The 15,519-nt window shown below is 38.3% G+C and overlaps 1 protein-coding gene across 2 annotated transcripts; it reads right to left on the bottom strand.

Annotated features, from left to right (window-relative positions):
• Positions 1 to 22: 22 nt before the first annotated feature.
• LOC137170825 (gasdermin-E-like) lies at positions 23 to 15,394 on the bottom strand. 2 transcript variants are annotated; one of them, XM_067574418.1, is made up of 11 exons: positions 15,266 to 15,394; positions 14,930 to 15,130; positions 14,224 to 14,416; positions 10,656 to 10,824; positions 8,926 to 9,019; positions 6,869 to 6,910; positions 6,644 to 6,697; positions 5,724 to 5,851; positions 5,279 to 5,414; positions 5,113 to 5,183; positions 23 to 4,264 (listed from the first exon to the last, which is right to left on the bottom strand). In XM_067574418.1, exons 2-11 carry the CDS (start codon positions 15,126 to 15,128, stop codon positions 4,031 to 4,033), a joined length of 1,320 nt encoding a protein of 439 aa, XP_067430519.1. In that variant the 5' UTR covers positions 15,129 to 15,130; positions 15,266 to 15,394; the 3' UTR covers positions 23 to 4,030. The 2 variants fall into 2 exon arrangements, with proteins under 2 accessions (XP_067430519.1, XP_067430518.1); XM_067574417.1 differs by having other exon boundaries at positions 14,930 to 15,332.
• Between the last annotated feature and the right edge of the window lie 125 nt (positions 15,395 to 15,519).

The following is a 15,519-nucleotide window of genomic DNA, read 5'->3' as shown; positions in this document are numbered from 1 at the left end:
TTTCCTCCATTAAACAGTTTCCTGCCGACAGACAGACTCTTCCTGACTTTAATTTTATCCATAATAACAGTTAAACACATTTATATTTTACATCATTTATCGTCATTTCCATTCAGTCACATGTGAGGCTGAAAATTCCTGAGCGTCGGGTTTGATATATATTGTTATATCATTTCCATTTGCCCTGAAACATTTAGCCAAATACATATTTTCCAGTGTTCAGAAGAAATTATCATATTCTGGGTAATTGAATAATGAATTCACTATCAGGATTATCAAAAAATACAGATACAAATAATCAATAAATAGTATAAACGCATTCCGCGAGTAGAAATGGTTCCTGTGCGTCTGAGCAGGACACAGTATAAATGCAGAATGCAGGTTGTTATTTAGGTGTTTGTTAAACAGGTAACAGGCTGCAGAGAGGAAACAGCTGCTCTAGCGGTGATAACTGTGCACCTTTATTAGTATTAACACAGTGCACATGTGTGCAGACACAAACTCCATCACAAGTTTCTACAGCTGTTAAAGCCGACTGACAGCTGATCCAGCTGTGATCAGCTGTCGCCGTCATCAGAAACAGACGTCGCTTCACATGACGCTTCAGAGGAGAGGACGTCTCATGTCTCTTAAAACAAATTTCCTCGTTTCCTCTCTCCTCGCTTGGTTTCCTTGCGTCTCTCCTCGCATCCACGGTGGGAGGGACTAAGACGCAAGGAAAAGATGCAAGTGAGGGAAACGTGGATGTAATTTAAGACTTCCTTCCCTACTTCTCACAATACCAACTCTATTTTGAATGGAATATAAATTTCTTCCTCTTGTCCTGATTCCAGTGCGGCTGCCACTGTTGAATTTCTTTGCATACAATACCCTTTCCTTCTGATTTTGAGAGACTAATATTTGTGTATGTTTTCTCTTTTAACAGCTTGTTTGTTTGGTTTGTCGACTCTTTCATTCCCTATAATGCCTGTATGTACGGGAACCCAAATGAATATGACCTCACCTACCTGTTTCCTTATTCTTGTGAATGTTTGCGTACAAGGACTTTATATGATTTGTTTTGTTCAACCCATTCTAAAGCCATCAAGATGGCGTATAGTTCAACAGTATATACACTTAAGAAATTAGAAGCCCATCTAGATATCTCACCTTTTAACCAGGAACTACATCTGCAGCACCTGTGTTTCCTGTTACCGGATTCTTTGATCCATCTGTAAAAACCCGCACATAGTCTTTATACTTAGTGTCATGGCTTGTAGCAGGAAATGGACCCAAATGCAGGATAGCAGGTCAAGCAATGCTGAAGACACTTTTTTAATGAATAGTCGCAGGCAAAAACACAAAGCTGGCTGACCAGAACAAACCAGAATGCAGAACAAGAACAAAACAGAACCAATGATCCAACGAGACTCAACTGAAAACCAGACCTTAAATACAAACTAAACTAATCAGACAATGAGGAACAGATGACAAGACACAGGGGCAGGCTGGGAGCTGATAGGCTGGGAAGACACTGGGAGCAGGGCAGGGCTGACGAGACTGATATAGGGCAGGTAAGAAGGTCATATGGTCATATGGTTTTGCTTGTTATTATTTGGGTGGTGGGTTTAGAGGACTGCATTATTAATTAGCTTGTAGTGTTATATGCTTAAGTTTATATAATTCTGGGACGGTTTGATTTATGCTGGGTTGTGATTCAGAGTATTGTCTTTTCTGGGTTTTGGTTTTCTGTTACTCTGTGTTTCCCTTGTGTGTTCATGTGACTTTGGATGCTGATCTTAACTTCCAGAAGCACATATCTAATATCTCCAAGACTGCCTTTTAATCATCAAGTTAGATGCTTCCTTTCACAGTCAGACTCTGAAAAGTTGCTTCATGCATTTATTTCTAATAGACTACATTACTGTAATGCACTTTTTTGCTGGACTGACAAAGCAGGTGTTAAATAAACTCCAGCTCATTCAGAATGCTGCAGCCACAGTATTAACTAAAACCAAAAGGTCTGAACATATCACTCTTATTTTATCTTCTCCACTGGCTCCACTTCTCATTGTTTTTAAATCTATGATTGGCTTAGCTCCATCCTACGTTGCTGACATGCTCACCGAGCAAACGCTGGACAGATCCCTTAGATCATCAAGCAAAGCAAGCAAAGATCATCTCTTAAAAGCAGACTAAAAACAAATTTTTCAAAGCTTTTAGTTAGGTTTAAAGTATGAGGTTAACAGGTAAAACTTTTATTTAGAATCATTATTATTATTATTCCCTTTTTATTGTAATACCTTATCTTATATGTCTTATATGTTTTTATCATCTATCATTTGCCTATGTTTTTTGCTTTTTATCATGAGGCACACTGAGTCTATGAAATGTGCTTTCTAAATAACCTTAACTTGACTTAAACAATCAGGAGCTCTAATGAACACTTTAACATGTTTTTCTTGCTGTAATCATTCCTCTTGTTCACACTGACCATTAGAAGATCCCTTCATAATGCACTTACAATGTAGGCGATGGGATTCAAAATCCACAGTCCTCATTCTGTGCAAAAATGTATGTAAAGGTGCAATAAATAAAATTCAGCCTCACTGGATGTCAGCAAACAACTATTTGCTTTGTAAGGACATAGTGGAGTAATGGCGACCTGAACAGCGAATGAAGTCACACTCCTTCTGTGTGTGTGTGTGTGTTGTAATCTGAGCCTCTCTGTTCTTTGTTTTGGTGGTCCGTTCGGCCATGTGTGCATGTTACTGCATGTGAGTCCCTCTGTGTTCTCTATGTCAGTTTCCAAGAAGGCAGGTATACTAAAATATGTTTCTGAAAGGATTTTAGGCAAGAAATAAGCAATGCAGTTACAGAATCTTGAACCATATTTGATCAGCACTGCCTAGTTTGACAGTTTGATCAGAGTTTGATGAGTCTGTTCAAGGACCGCTTTCTTTTTCTTTCTGAGTAAACAACACACACATTTGTTTTGGTCTAAAATGTTGGTGCTACAGTGTCACATGCAGTGGCTGAATGTTGTGCATTGCAACTTTAAAAGTTTATCTGAAGCTAATATGAAGCTATGATTCATCCAACTGAGTCAAACCCAGTAGATATCTTTCAACGTTACAGTCTTTTTAGTGCCAAAGTTCCTCTTTTTGTTACTATACTTCCACCTGCAGCTCAACAGGGAAACACTGTCCAAGGAAACAAAAAGATGAAATTTGATGCTAAAAAGACTGATATCCACTTGATATGACTAACTCAGACTGCCAAAGCCTCCAACAAGTCCTCCAAATTAAAGTTGTACCTGCACTCCAAAATAACCCATTGGATTGTTTTCAGAACAACCTATTGGAGCATCATGTGCCACTTTCCAAAACAGGAGTTTAATATGCTGCTTTCCAAAACCATTAAAAACTCACTATTAAAAAATAATAATGTTTTCTGATGTGACAACGCTGTGGTTAAGGTCTGGTTCGGTTTAGGCACAAAAACCACTTGGTTAGGATTAGGGAAAGATCATGGTCGGGGTTAAAATGATCACTTGAAACGTGGTTAATACTTCCTTAAACATGACACTCATGGTTGAAACGTGTCCGTTATTTCCCTTAAAACTAATTATCTAGCTATCCACCCAACCCACCTCCTTCTACTAAGAAAGTCACCTATGTCATCTAAACTGCGACACTTCCCTGGGAACTAGGGCATCTAGATGGCATCTGTCATTCAAATGTAACATTTTTGGCGCACGAATTTACAACCTATACTGTCCTTTTTCTTGGGAGGACAGGTGCGAAGCCTAATATAAGCTTCAGATAAACTTTTAAATGCATTTTTGCACAAAATGACTGTATGGACACACTGTGGATTATGAAGGGGATCTTTTAATAGCCAGTATGAAGAGGAGGAATGATTACAGCCTGGAAAACCTCTTTCACTGTTCACATTGGCACCTGACTGTTGTGTTAAGACACAATGGAAAAATGGTGAAACTGGTCCTTAATATATAATTGACTCTATAATAAATGAAGAGCTGACTACATTATGAGTGTGTTTCGGGCTGCATCAAGCTGAGTCCCTGCACAACGAGACACAGAAGCTCCAGCAGCACTTCTGGTGAGAAATCTGGTGTGTCCCACTGAGCTCTCAGCTCTGTCAGCGTCTGATCGGTCAAACAGAGGAGCTCGGCCACCCAGCGGAGCTCTCCTTCTTCCTGCAGGGAGACGGGCAGAGACTCTGGGAGTTTGACCTGAGCGTTCTCCTCCAGACCGTTCACCTGGACAACAAGACAAGACACAGACAGACAGAGAAAGATGTTCTTGAATGTTGCTGTGATGAGATCAATACTATAATAGCAACATTTAGAGTATGCCAGTCCTTCCAGGAAATTGTGATTTTGCGAACACAATAATTAACACAAATTCAAGAAATCTCCACAATATTTTCGAGAGCTTGCAATTTCATGAAATAACCTCAACTTTTCCGCATGAAATGGCCAAATCACTTGGGATTCGCTTGTGATTTTGACCAGTTGTGGCATTTGGTGTGGTGGTAACTTACATCATCGCAGCACATTCAGCAAGGATTCAGGTGAAAGATGGACAAATCTCACCTACCTACAAAAATGATGCCGTAGACCGAGCAAAACATTTCCCAAATGTTCCCAAAGGAAGTTTGATTCAATTAGTCAGAAGAACACAAGCTGATGTTGTTCAGACAGCAAATATGGATCTAATCTACCTCATACATAAAAATGGGCACTTTGGAAATGAAACTATATTTTTTACATTAATGGATTTGTAGGATTTTATGTGGCGCTATTGTTGAGGTGAAAGTTTATTTAAAAAAGGCTTATAAATGGATTATTTAAAAATTAGCACTGAAACGTAGTAGTTCTATGATGCATACCTACCACTTTTCATTGGTAGTAGGTTTTTTTAAAATCATATTTTCCTTTGCTTGCAATTTTTCCAAATCCCTGCAATTTTACAGCAAAAATACAATGCAATAAAAAATTGCAAATCTTATCGCAATTGTTTGAGAACAGCCATTGCAAAATTAAACATTTTAAACTGAAATCCTGGAGGGACTGGCATGTAGATGTTGGTGAGGGAATAAACCAACCAGCTGCTGCAGGACTCTCAGTGTTTTAGAATCGCAGGTAGCCAGAAGAGCTGCAGCATCATCTGGTAGACCTGGGGAGAAAATATAGCAGAGAAAAATCTTTAATTTTATCCATCATGTGCTGTAGATTCTGTCAAATCAGTTTGTAGTGTGTGTTGGTCCATACCATCCATGGCGCTGACTAGCAGGTGAGCAGCATTCTTCTGAGAATTGGAGACTTCAGAAACATCAAGAAGATCCATGAATGAAGAGACAGCTGGAGACTCTGGACGCTCAAACACTCCTTTACTGCTCTGATCCAACTGAAGAGAGGAAACAGAAGAAGAGATGTGTCTGCTGACTGGCTGCTGCTTTCATCCTGAACTACAACTTTCTCCAGTCTCCAGTCAGTGATAAAGTTGAAGTCAAACCTTAAAGGACAGGTTACGGTTGTTTCAAGTCTGTCTTAATGCAGTACTGACGTGACCATATGTGCTATTTATTCATTTTTAAAGATCACAAACATATATCATGTCTCTAGTAAGTGTTAAATGTTCCCTTCAGAAACCTCTGGAGGACCACACAGAGCTTCACACAGGTTTCACCCTGACTGTTGAGAACATTGGTCTTACTGTTTCCACCAGCAGAGAGAGAGCATCTCTGTCATGCAGAAGCTCACTGAGTGTTTTCAGCAGATCACGACGTCTCGACTCATGAAGTTCTTCCAGCGGCTGCAGAAGAGCTGCTTTCTGAAATATGCCTGCAGGAAACACAGCAGCAGGTAGTGTCATTATGCTTCTGTCTTCTCAAATGATGATTGATAACAACCTCAAACTTTTCTCATAATAACAAATTGAGGATCTCATAATTATGAGAAAACTGTCTCATAATTATAATTATTAATAATTATAAGATACTTAAATATGACTATGAGATAAGGTCTCCAATTTATTTTTCTTTGGTGAACGCAATGTCCTTCCATAACTTCCTGCATTGCACTGATGATGATAATAATAATAATAATAATAATAATAATAATAATAATAATAATAATAATAATAATAATAACAATATTCTGCCAGTCACTCCATGAAATTGTTATTTTGCGATCACAATAATTAACACAAAGTCAAGAAATCGCCACAATGTTTGTGATTTGCGAGAGCTTGCAGTTTTGCTGAATTACCGCAACTTTTCCACATGAAATGGGCAAATCAACAGACTGCTTGTGATTTGGACCAATTGTGGCATTTTGTGTCATGGTAGTGTGCAGGAAGTGATTAGATATGAGTCTTCATTGGTAGCAGTTTTTTAAAAATGACTATTTTCCTTTGCTTTTCCACATTCTTGCAATTTTACTGCAAAGAGAGCACATGAAATATCACAAATTTTATGGCAATTTTTGAGAAAAACCACCACAAAATCAATGATGAACGACAGGTTTTTCAGGTGATGACTGATCTTGTTGATGATGTAGCAGTCTCAGAAACTCAGGCATCGAATATGATTTAAATAGAGTTACACTGTGAAGACATTTAAGACTCAAACTGACCTTCCGTCAGTTGTTGCAGCGTCTCGTCTCCGTCTGAGCTGACCTTCAACCATCCTGCCGAGGTTTCCATGGTGTCAGTTTATAAGTTATTGGATATAAGATGGAGTCAACAACAGCAGCATCAGTATGACAGTGAAGACAGAGATGAGCAGTAAACAACAGAACTGAACTTCTGATTTCTCAGTAAAAATACGTTTAAAAGTTGATAGAAAGCTAAAAACAGACCTTTGTTGTAACGGTCCATTGTGATGAACTGAGGTGGAATTCCTGAACAAAAGGGAAGAAGAAGTTATGAAGTTATGACTCCGTCTCCACCTGCTGTTATATTAACCTGTGATGTCTATCTGGATTCAAACACCAGACGTATAAACACACAGAAACAAAAGAATCTTATATTTTCGAAGGCAGAATGTGCTCATCTCACCTGTCTTCACACCTATAAACATGTTTTTAGAGACAACTGTGAGTGATGTGACGAGGTGGAGATGAAAAATAAATAAATAACATTGGTTGTCTGCCAGTTTTACTGATTGAGAGATTATTGTGCTCAAATTTGTAGAATGTCCATCAAATGCTCATTTATACAGTTATTTTTTATTAATTTGTGTAATTAATTTCCTTTTAATTGAACATTGGAGGCCTCATTTTATTTCATGTTAATGTTCCTTTCATTTTTTATCATTTATTGTGCTGAATTTAAAATCCTTCTCCTCACCTACAAAGCCCTTAATGGTCAGGAACCATCACATCTTAAAAAGCTCAGAGTACCATATTACTCCACTAGAACACTGTGCTCCCAGAATGCAGGCTTACTGGTGGTTCCTACAGTCTCCAAAACCAGAATGGGAGGCAGAGCCTTCAGCTATCAGGCTCCTCTCCTGTGGAACCATCTTCCAGATTAGGTCCGGGGGGCAGACACCCTCTCTATGTTTAAGAGTAGGCTTAAAACTTTCCTTTTTGATAAAGCTTATAGTTAGGGTTTGCCAGGCTGGATCGGCCCTTAGTTATGCTGCTATAGGCCTAGACTGCTGGGGGACTTCCCACCAGGCTGGATCAGCCCTTAGTTATGCTGCTATAGGCCTAGACTGCTGGGGGACTTCCCACCAGGCTGGATCAGCCCTTAGTTATGCTGCTATAGGCCTAGACTGCTGGGGAGACTTCCCATGATGCACTGAGCTCCTCGCTCCCCCTCCTCCTCTCCATCTGTATGTATTTGTATACCATTACTGCATGTTACTAACTTGACTTCTTCCCTAGAGGTCTTTGTGCTTTCCCATCCACAGGAAACCCCAGGGACCAGGCTTTGGCCTGTGGCAGTGGGGATGTTCTTCTCCTGCCATTGCTGCTGTTTGTTGTTGCTAGTCATGTATCTATTGTTGTTGTTGTTGTTGTTGTTGTTGTTTTTGTTGTTCCTACTTCTCTGTGTCTCCTATTAAAGGGGAGTTTTTCCTCACCACTGTCACCAAGTGCTGCTCATGGGGGAATTGTTGGGTCTGTAAATTAAAGAGTATTGTCTTGACCTGCTCTATGTGAAAAGTGCCCTGAGATGACTTTTGTTGTGATTTGGCACTATAGAAATAAAATTGAATTGAATTGAAATTAATTATTTATTAAATCAGTTTCCATATGAGTACTACAAACTAAGTCATCAGTCATCTTTCTGACATTTAATAATGATGACTGAGTTATTACAGCCGATGATGTTTCGCCGGATCATGTAGTGAATTAAGGATATCTTCACAGAGAAAGAACTTGTCTGTAGCTTTTAGGTACAGATGAGTAGTGAGTTATAATGGTTTACAACTCACTATAATGTAGTTATAAGCAGATATAAGGACATTTTAGGTGTTTATTTAGTCCAGTATTTTATAACTTCTCCTAGGAAGACCTATTTTATATTATGACAGCTGTGTTTTATTATATTGTCATTATCTGTTCATACGGTGGGAAATACTTCAGGGTGTCAACAGGAGGTGTTATGATTGTTGACTATTACATTAATAAACACTTATATCTGCCGACAGCTACATCATAGTGAATTATAAACCATTTATTATCTCTTTATAGACTGATTTTTAATACATAATAAAGAGTTAAAAACATGTATTTACTCTTTATAGACTAATTATTACTGATAAATAGGTGGGGGTAAACAAAAAGAGATAGCTTCTGTCTTTTCTTTAAAAGAACGTGTTCAAACTGTGCAGATGTGATTTACAGCAGCACTAACATGAGTTATGTGGGTGAGTAGAGACGCAGTAACAGAGAGAGTTGTGTCTCACCCAGATTCTTGTCCTCGGTGGTGAGCTCCATCAGGCTGTAAGCGATGGTGACATCTTTGGGAATAGTGAAGCGTATCTCCTCCTTCTTCTTCAACTGAAGGAACAAACACAGCAGGATCAGTGAGACACGTTTACACTCACACATTTCAGGTGTCTCGTATCAGGATAAAATCCACATGAGATTTAAAGGATAATTCTGGTGATTTTCTTAATTTTTCTTCCTGACATGGAAATACTTTTCAGAGACTGAAACTGTGATTGCTGTTATTATTCTTTGGCGCCATTTCTAAACAAACTAACGTGGGTCTACGGCACAGAGGAATACGATATGTCAGGCTTTGGATACACACACAATACTTGTTAGTTGATCAATTCATTGCTGGTTTGGATCCAAACATGAAGAAAAAAATGTAGCAAATCAATAGAATGATCCCTGGATACATTTACACTCAGCTTTTTTGAGATCTGATAGCTATCTGATCCAAGACGCATGAAGTGAACTAAAACTCAAATCCTCTCAGCTTTCATACACTTTGATCAAGTAAAGAGATTTTTTTTAGAGCAAAGTCCATTTACTTGGAGAGTTTGGAGGTTTACTTCAAAATAATCCTCAACAGATTCATCATTTCACTTCTCATCAAACTCATGATGGAAAGATTTTGGATGAAAGGATGAAAATCAGTGCAGCAGTTTAACTTTTCACAAGTGATAGACAATACAGCTTGTGACGAAGGGTCCCAGGGAGACTTAGCTTAACTTTAATAAAGGATCACAAGCCCAAATGGTTGGGAACTGTTGTCCTAGATGACTATGATACAGAGACAGAAGTGAGCACATACTTTCTGAGACATGTTTTGAAAATTTCAAAAATGTAGAAAATAAAATTATTGTTCACAATGAATAATACAAATAACTTTTTTAATCCTCAGCTGGTTCTTTAAGGTAATCTTAAGTGTAATTCTTAGAAGTTTGATGAATACGGGCCCAGACGGTCCAGGTATCATCAGATCATTCATAATTCATTTGTAATTCAAAAACCAAAAAACAGTAAATCTGTTATTTGTTTCAAAACAAAAAAACGTTTTTGGTGTCAGAATCAAATAACGAAAAACCAATCAAACCCAGCCCGTTTTTGTTTTTTGCCGATTCGTTTTATCGTTATTCCCTTTTGGACTGAATATCGAACAGGTCTGTGGACATCAAGCCAATTCATTTTTTCATTTTAAACCAAAAATGAAATCATGTGATCTATTCCTTTTTTGTTTCCAAACAAAAATCCAGAAAACCAAATTCAAAAGACCGTGCAATTTTGGTTTAGAAATCAAGTATTTTTGTCAGTTTTGTACGATAGCGGAAGCGGCTACATTAGCCTACCCATGATCCTCAGCGACCGTTTCTATGGTGAAGGCGCCGGTGATTTTCTTTTTTGAACCTGAGGACAAGACTGGTGTCTTCATGTTGTTCTTGACTGTTTGCTTGTTGAGAATCACCAGTTTTTATTTTCTTTTGTCAAAAAATTTCCATCCTCTTTACTTTACATGTTGTTTTTCTGCTTGAACATGAATCTTGACTGGCTTCTGATTGTGAAAACATTCTTGTCAGTTTATTGTTCTTCCATGAAATAGACTTTGATTCCAATCATCAGCCAGTTAGAAGTTACTTGTAGCTCATATCTTTTGTCAGTAGTTTTTATTCTTTCTAGTTTTTCTCTCAGAGACACAAACACTCACCCGCAGCGAACACTTGAATTTTTGACACATTGCCGGCACAAAGTGGTTAGTCTTTACGGCTTTGCCATAAAACGTGACAGGAGCAGTGTTGTAGACCGTCTGGTAAACAAAAGTCAGCTTCTCCTTCTCCTTTAGTTTCAGCATTTTCAACATCCCATCCTTTATCTTCCTGCAGGGAACACAGATGGGAGGAGGACAAGGGTGGGACGAGGAGGAGGAGGAAGAGGAGGAGGAAGAGGTGGAAATATTTAAAGAATATGTGAGAATCTGCGATGAAACATGTTGCTGACATCACACTGTGTCCTTGTTTTGTTAGGTCACAGGTAGCTGCTGTATTTCTGAATAAGAGTCAGTGGACATTTACAGCATATACTGTATAATATTATTATACAACAGAAAATACATATAATAGCTGTTTTTTATCATCATAACAGGCAAATATTTAATTAAAGTATCTAGTTGCAAAATGTTTCCTACAGTATCTGCTTATGGCAACAGCAGTATGATTAACATGTTTTATATAATTAATATATAAAGAGGTAATTAATGAATGTAAATATGGTACATTGAACAGATGAAAAAGTGCCAACCATATTTATTATTTATTGTTTATTTGGATCCCCATTAGTTGTTAGCATGGCAACAGCTACTGTTCCGAGGGCCATGTTAAGAGCATAAACACGTGCTTTCACATACTTGATTACATAAATCAAGATCAGTATGAATTTGGTCTATACTTCCTCTCACTGAACACCAAGATGTGCTGCTCTATTCTGCCTTAACTGAAGCTTGTGCAACTCTTTTCATGTCTATATCACTCGAGCACTGATCAGTCATCTGCATTTAAAGCTGTGGTAGTGGAGTTACCCTTCTTCTGGGCATGCTGAAATTAAACAGCATAAAACATGAACATCTGAAGGATTATAACTTTAAAGTTTGGAAACGTTGATTTAAAATTAGCAGGACATGTTTACTTTTTCAATATTTAACCAAAAGCAAAATCTCGTCTTAAACGTGTCCAAAATATTTTATGAGTCAAACACTTGGTAGGACTCAGGATGTGAACCCTGACATCAACCAGCCAACCTGAAGTCTGACCTCTGAGTTCCAACATAACACTTCCTGCCCCAGATAAAACGTTATTAGATGAAATATATATACACACTCAATGAGCACTTTATCAGGAACACCTGTTCGCCAGCTTATTCATGCAATTACCAAATCAGCTGATCATGTGGCAGAGCAAAGTATAAACTCCTGCAGATACAGGTCAGGAGCTTCAGTTAGTGTTCACATCAAACACCAGCATGAGGGAAATATGTACTCTCAGTGACTTTGACCAGCCAATTTGAGTATTTCTGAAACTTCTGATCTCCTGGGATTTTCACACACAACAGTCTCTAGAGTTTATCAGTGAGCAGCAGTTCTGTGGAGGGAAACGCCTTGTGGATGAGAGAGGTCCGAGGAGACTGACCAGACTGGCTGGAGCCGACAGAAAGGCTACGGTAACAACTATGGTGAAAAGAAAAACATCTCAGAATGCACAACATGTCAAACCTTGTGGCAGACGGGTTACAACAACTGCTCCTATCAGCCAAGAACAGAAATCTGAAGCTGCGGTGGGCTCAGGCTCAGCAACACTGGACAGTTGAAGACTGAAAAACATAGCCTGGTCTGAAGCATCTGCATTTCTGCTGAGGCAGCAGATGGTAGGATCAACAGCATGATCCATGGACCCAACCTGTCTTGTGTCAATAGTCCAGGCTGGTGGTGTGGGTGTAATGGTGTGGGGAACATTTTCTTGGCACACTTGGGGCCCTTAAATACTAATCAAACATGGTTTGAATGTCACATCTTATCTGATTATGCTGCTGACCATATGACTCTCTTTATGGCCACAATTCATTTGCTAATGGCTGATAACAAGATAAAGCACCATGTCGTAAAGCGAAAGTCGTCTCAAACTGGTTCCATTATGACAGTGAGTTCAGTGTACTTCAGTGGCCTCTCCAGTCCCCAGACATACATATCAGTCCCTCCAGGATTTCGTAGAGATTTTTTGTGATTATTGCTGCCAAAAATGTTTGATTTTGCTGCAGCTTTTCTCAAAAATTGCGATACAATTTGCAATGTTTTATGTGCTCCTATTGCAGTAAAATTGCAAGCAAAGGAAAATAATGCGATCTACCAATGAAGAGTCATATGTAATTACTTCCTTGGATAAAAAACATACACAACTATATAAGTGCTATTTTTTAAAATTTATTTCTGAACATGAGAACCATGGACTCAAAGTTATATAAAAAAGGAAATACTGCACTTGAGTTCCATTTAAATGCGCTGCAATGATGTAAGTTACCACAACACCAAATGCCGAAATTGGTCTGAATCACAAGCAGTCTGTTGATTTGTCTATTTCATGCGGAAAAGTTGTGGTAATTTAGCAAAATTGCAAGCTCTCACAAATATTGCAGATTTCTTGAATTTGTGTTGCTTATTGCGATCACAAAATCGCAATTTCCTGGAGAGACTGACATTTAGATAATAGAACACCTTTAGGATGCGGTAGAACAGGAGATTTGCAGCATGAATGTGCAGCTGACAAATCTGGAGAAAGGATGTGAATCATGTCAACATGGACCAGAACCTCAAAGGAATGTTTGACGGAGCCAATGACTCGAAGAATTGAGGCTGTTTTGAGAGCAAAGGGACCCTATCAAGTGCTAGTGTAGTGTTCCTAATAAAGTGCTCACAATATTAAAAATAGGATTATAAAACCAAGATTGAAGCCTTTTTAAAAATCTGCTCTGAAGGAACCAAATGAGAGCAATAGTTAGCAGGTTTCAATGTTGACAAAATGTTTTGTTGAAGAAAGGTTTGGTGGAAAGTGTACTTGTCCAGACTGTACTGCAGTATGAGAAGTAAAGATAGATCAAAAAATAGATATTGTGTGTCAAGTTTTGATGACGAGATGAGATGAGATGAACTTTTATGTCCCGAGGGATACTTCAAAAGTGCTGGGTGGAGCTGCAATCAAGCATAAATGACAGTACAATAAAAGGATAAAAACTGTCTGTGTGCTGCAATCAAACGGTAAACAACATGACCAACATGATCAATGTCATTCAAACCAAACAATTCAGTGGTGCACTCTGACACCAGTTTATATTCAGCTAGAGGAGATAAGATATTGCACATAGCCATTAGGTATTGCACAACCCAAGGTAACAAAAGTGAAACATAGAACAAACATAAAAACTACTGTGCCTCCTGCCGTATTGTACCTCATTCATTGCCTATTGCACTGTGCTTGAGGCACTACCAAGGATAAGTAACTGCACATAAAGATGTGAAACATAATTCACTTTGCAATAGATAAAATCTTAACCATTTTATCTCCTCCATTATTATTCCAAAGAATTTAGTTTTTCAGACTTGAGGCATTTTGTTATTGTCATGTGAGATCTTTGATGACTTTTCAGTCTCACCAATAATTGACGGAGAGATCTTCACATGTGGAAACAAAGCAGAGAAACTGGAGAACACTCAGAGACAAACAGAGACGTACTTATCTTTGCAGCTCTCCCTCAGTTTTTTAATGTTCACCGTCTTTTTCTTCAGATTGAAGGGGGACGCTCCATCTATAGCGTCCATTCCTGCAGACACTTCAACTTTAGCGTCAACTTCTGCTGCTGCACGGCCTCCAATACGGATGCCTTTCAGGTTATGAAAATCCTCCATCAGAACCTCCTCTGTGCAGTCTGCAGGGACATTTTAAGTATAACATCATTTTCACTCATAATTTTGACTAATATCTCGACTAATTACTATTTAATAATTTTGATGAAGTGTGTCACAATTTTGACTAAACAGCTCATAATCTTAACAAAGTATCTCATAATTTTGACCAAAATCTCACAATTTTGACCAAAATCTCATAATTTAACTAAATATCTCATAATTTTGACTAAGTATCTCATAAATTTGACTAAATATCTCATAATTTTTAATACGTATCTCATAATTTTGACCAAAATCTTATAATTTTGACAAAATATCTTACAAATTTTACTAAAGGGAGGGCTACGGTTAAGAGTAAGATTTTACATAAAAAACATGATCTTATTAAATATGAATAATACATTTGTACTTTTACTGTGAAACTTTACATTGTATTTTAAATACAAGACTTCTATATGTAATCAAGTATTTTTAGAATGTGTTTTTGGTACTTTTACTGCTGTTTACATATAGTTTTGTGTCAGAATACGCACCTGGGGAGATGTCTGAATCCTGCAGCAGGTCCTGCAGTGTATAATCGATGATCGTGTACTTGACGATTGGCCAGAGGGTTTTCTCTTTGACTTTGACCAGAGTCAGCACGTCAATCTTCTGGTTGACATTTTCATTGTTGATGAGATCCTTCTCAGCACCCAGATTCTTCACAAGTGCTTTGGTTCTGGCTGCAAACATCTCTGTGGACATAAAAACACACCAAGTCCTTGTTTAACTGAGTTTACGGTCGGTTAAAAATCAGAGTTTCAGATCTCAACTCATGAAAAAGAAGACAACAAAAATCTCAGCATGCAAAGCAGAAAGATCAGACTGACTCTATGATGCGTCTCCACTGTATTTTACTCTGTACTGAACTACTCTCTGAGTTGGAGTTTGAGCGAGGGTGAGGCTCTCATACATGCGCACAAACACACACACACACACGCACACTGACACATGCACGCAAAAACACATACAGGATGTGTTGCATATCATCAGCAGCTGCAGCAATGATCCTCACTTTACTGCAGGAAGTCAATGCAGCAGAGCAGAAAACAAACTGACCCTTCATCTGAATGAAACTCTGCAA

This window comes from Thunnus thynnus, chromosome 19, assembly GCF_963924715.1.
Source record: "Thunnus thynnus chromosome 19, fThuThy2.1, whole genome shotgun sequence".
Classification (NCBI taxonomy): domain Eukaryota; kingdom Metazoa; phylum Chordata; class Actinopteri; order Scombriformes; family Scombridae; genus Thunnus; species Thunnus thynnus.
The sequence above is the reverse complement of the archived record's forward strand: the minus strand, read 5'-3'. Positions and strand labels throughout refer to the sequence as shown.

Bases quoted from the DNA above. Each gene is read 5' to 3' on its own strand.
- LOC137170825 (XM_067574417.1), bottom strand. From the start codon at position 15,140: ATGTCCACAGAGATGTTTGCAGCCAGAACCAAAGCACTTGTGAAGAAT. The intron at 5,415-5,723 runs GTAAGACCAATG...TCCTCTCTTCAG, and splicing joins TCTCTCTGCTGGTGGAAACA to TTGGATCAGAGCAGTAAAGG. The intron at 5,184-5,278 runs GTATGGACCAAC...TTTTCTCCCCAG, and splicing joins GCTAGTCAGCGCCATGGATG to GTCTACCAGATGATGCTGCA.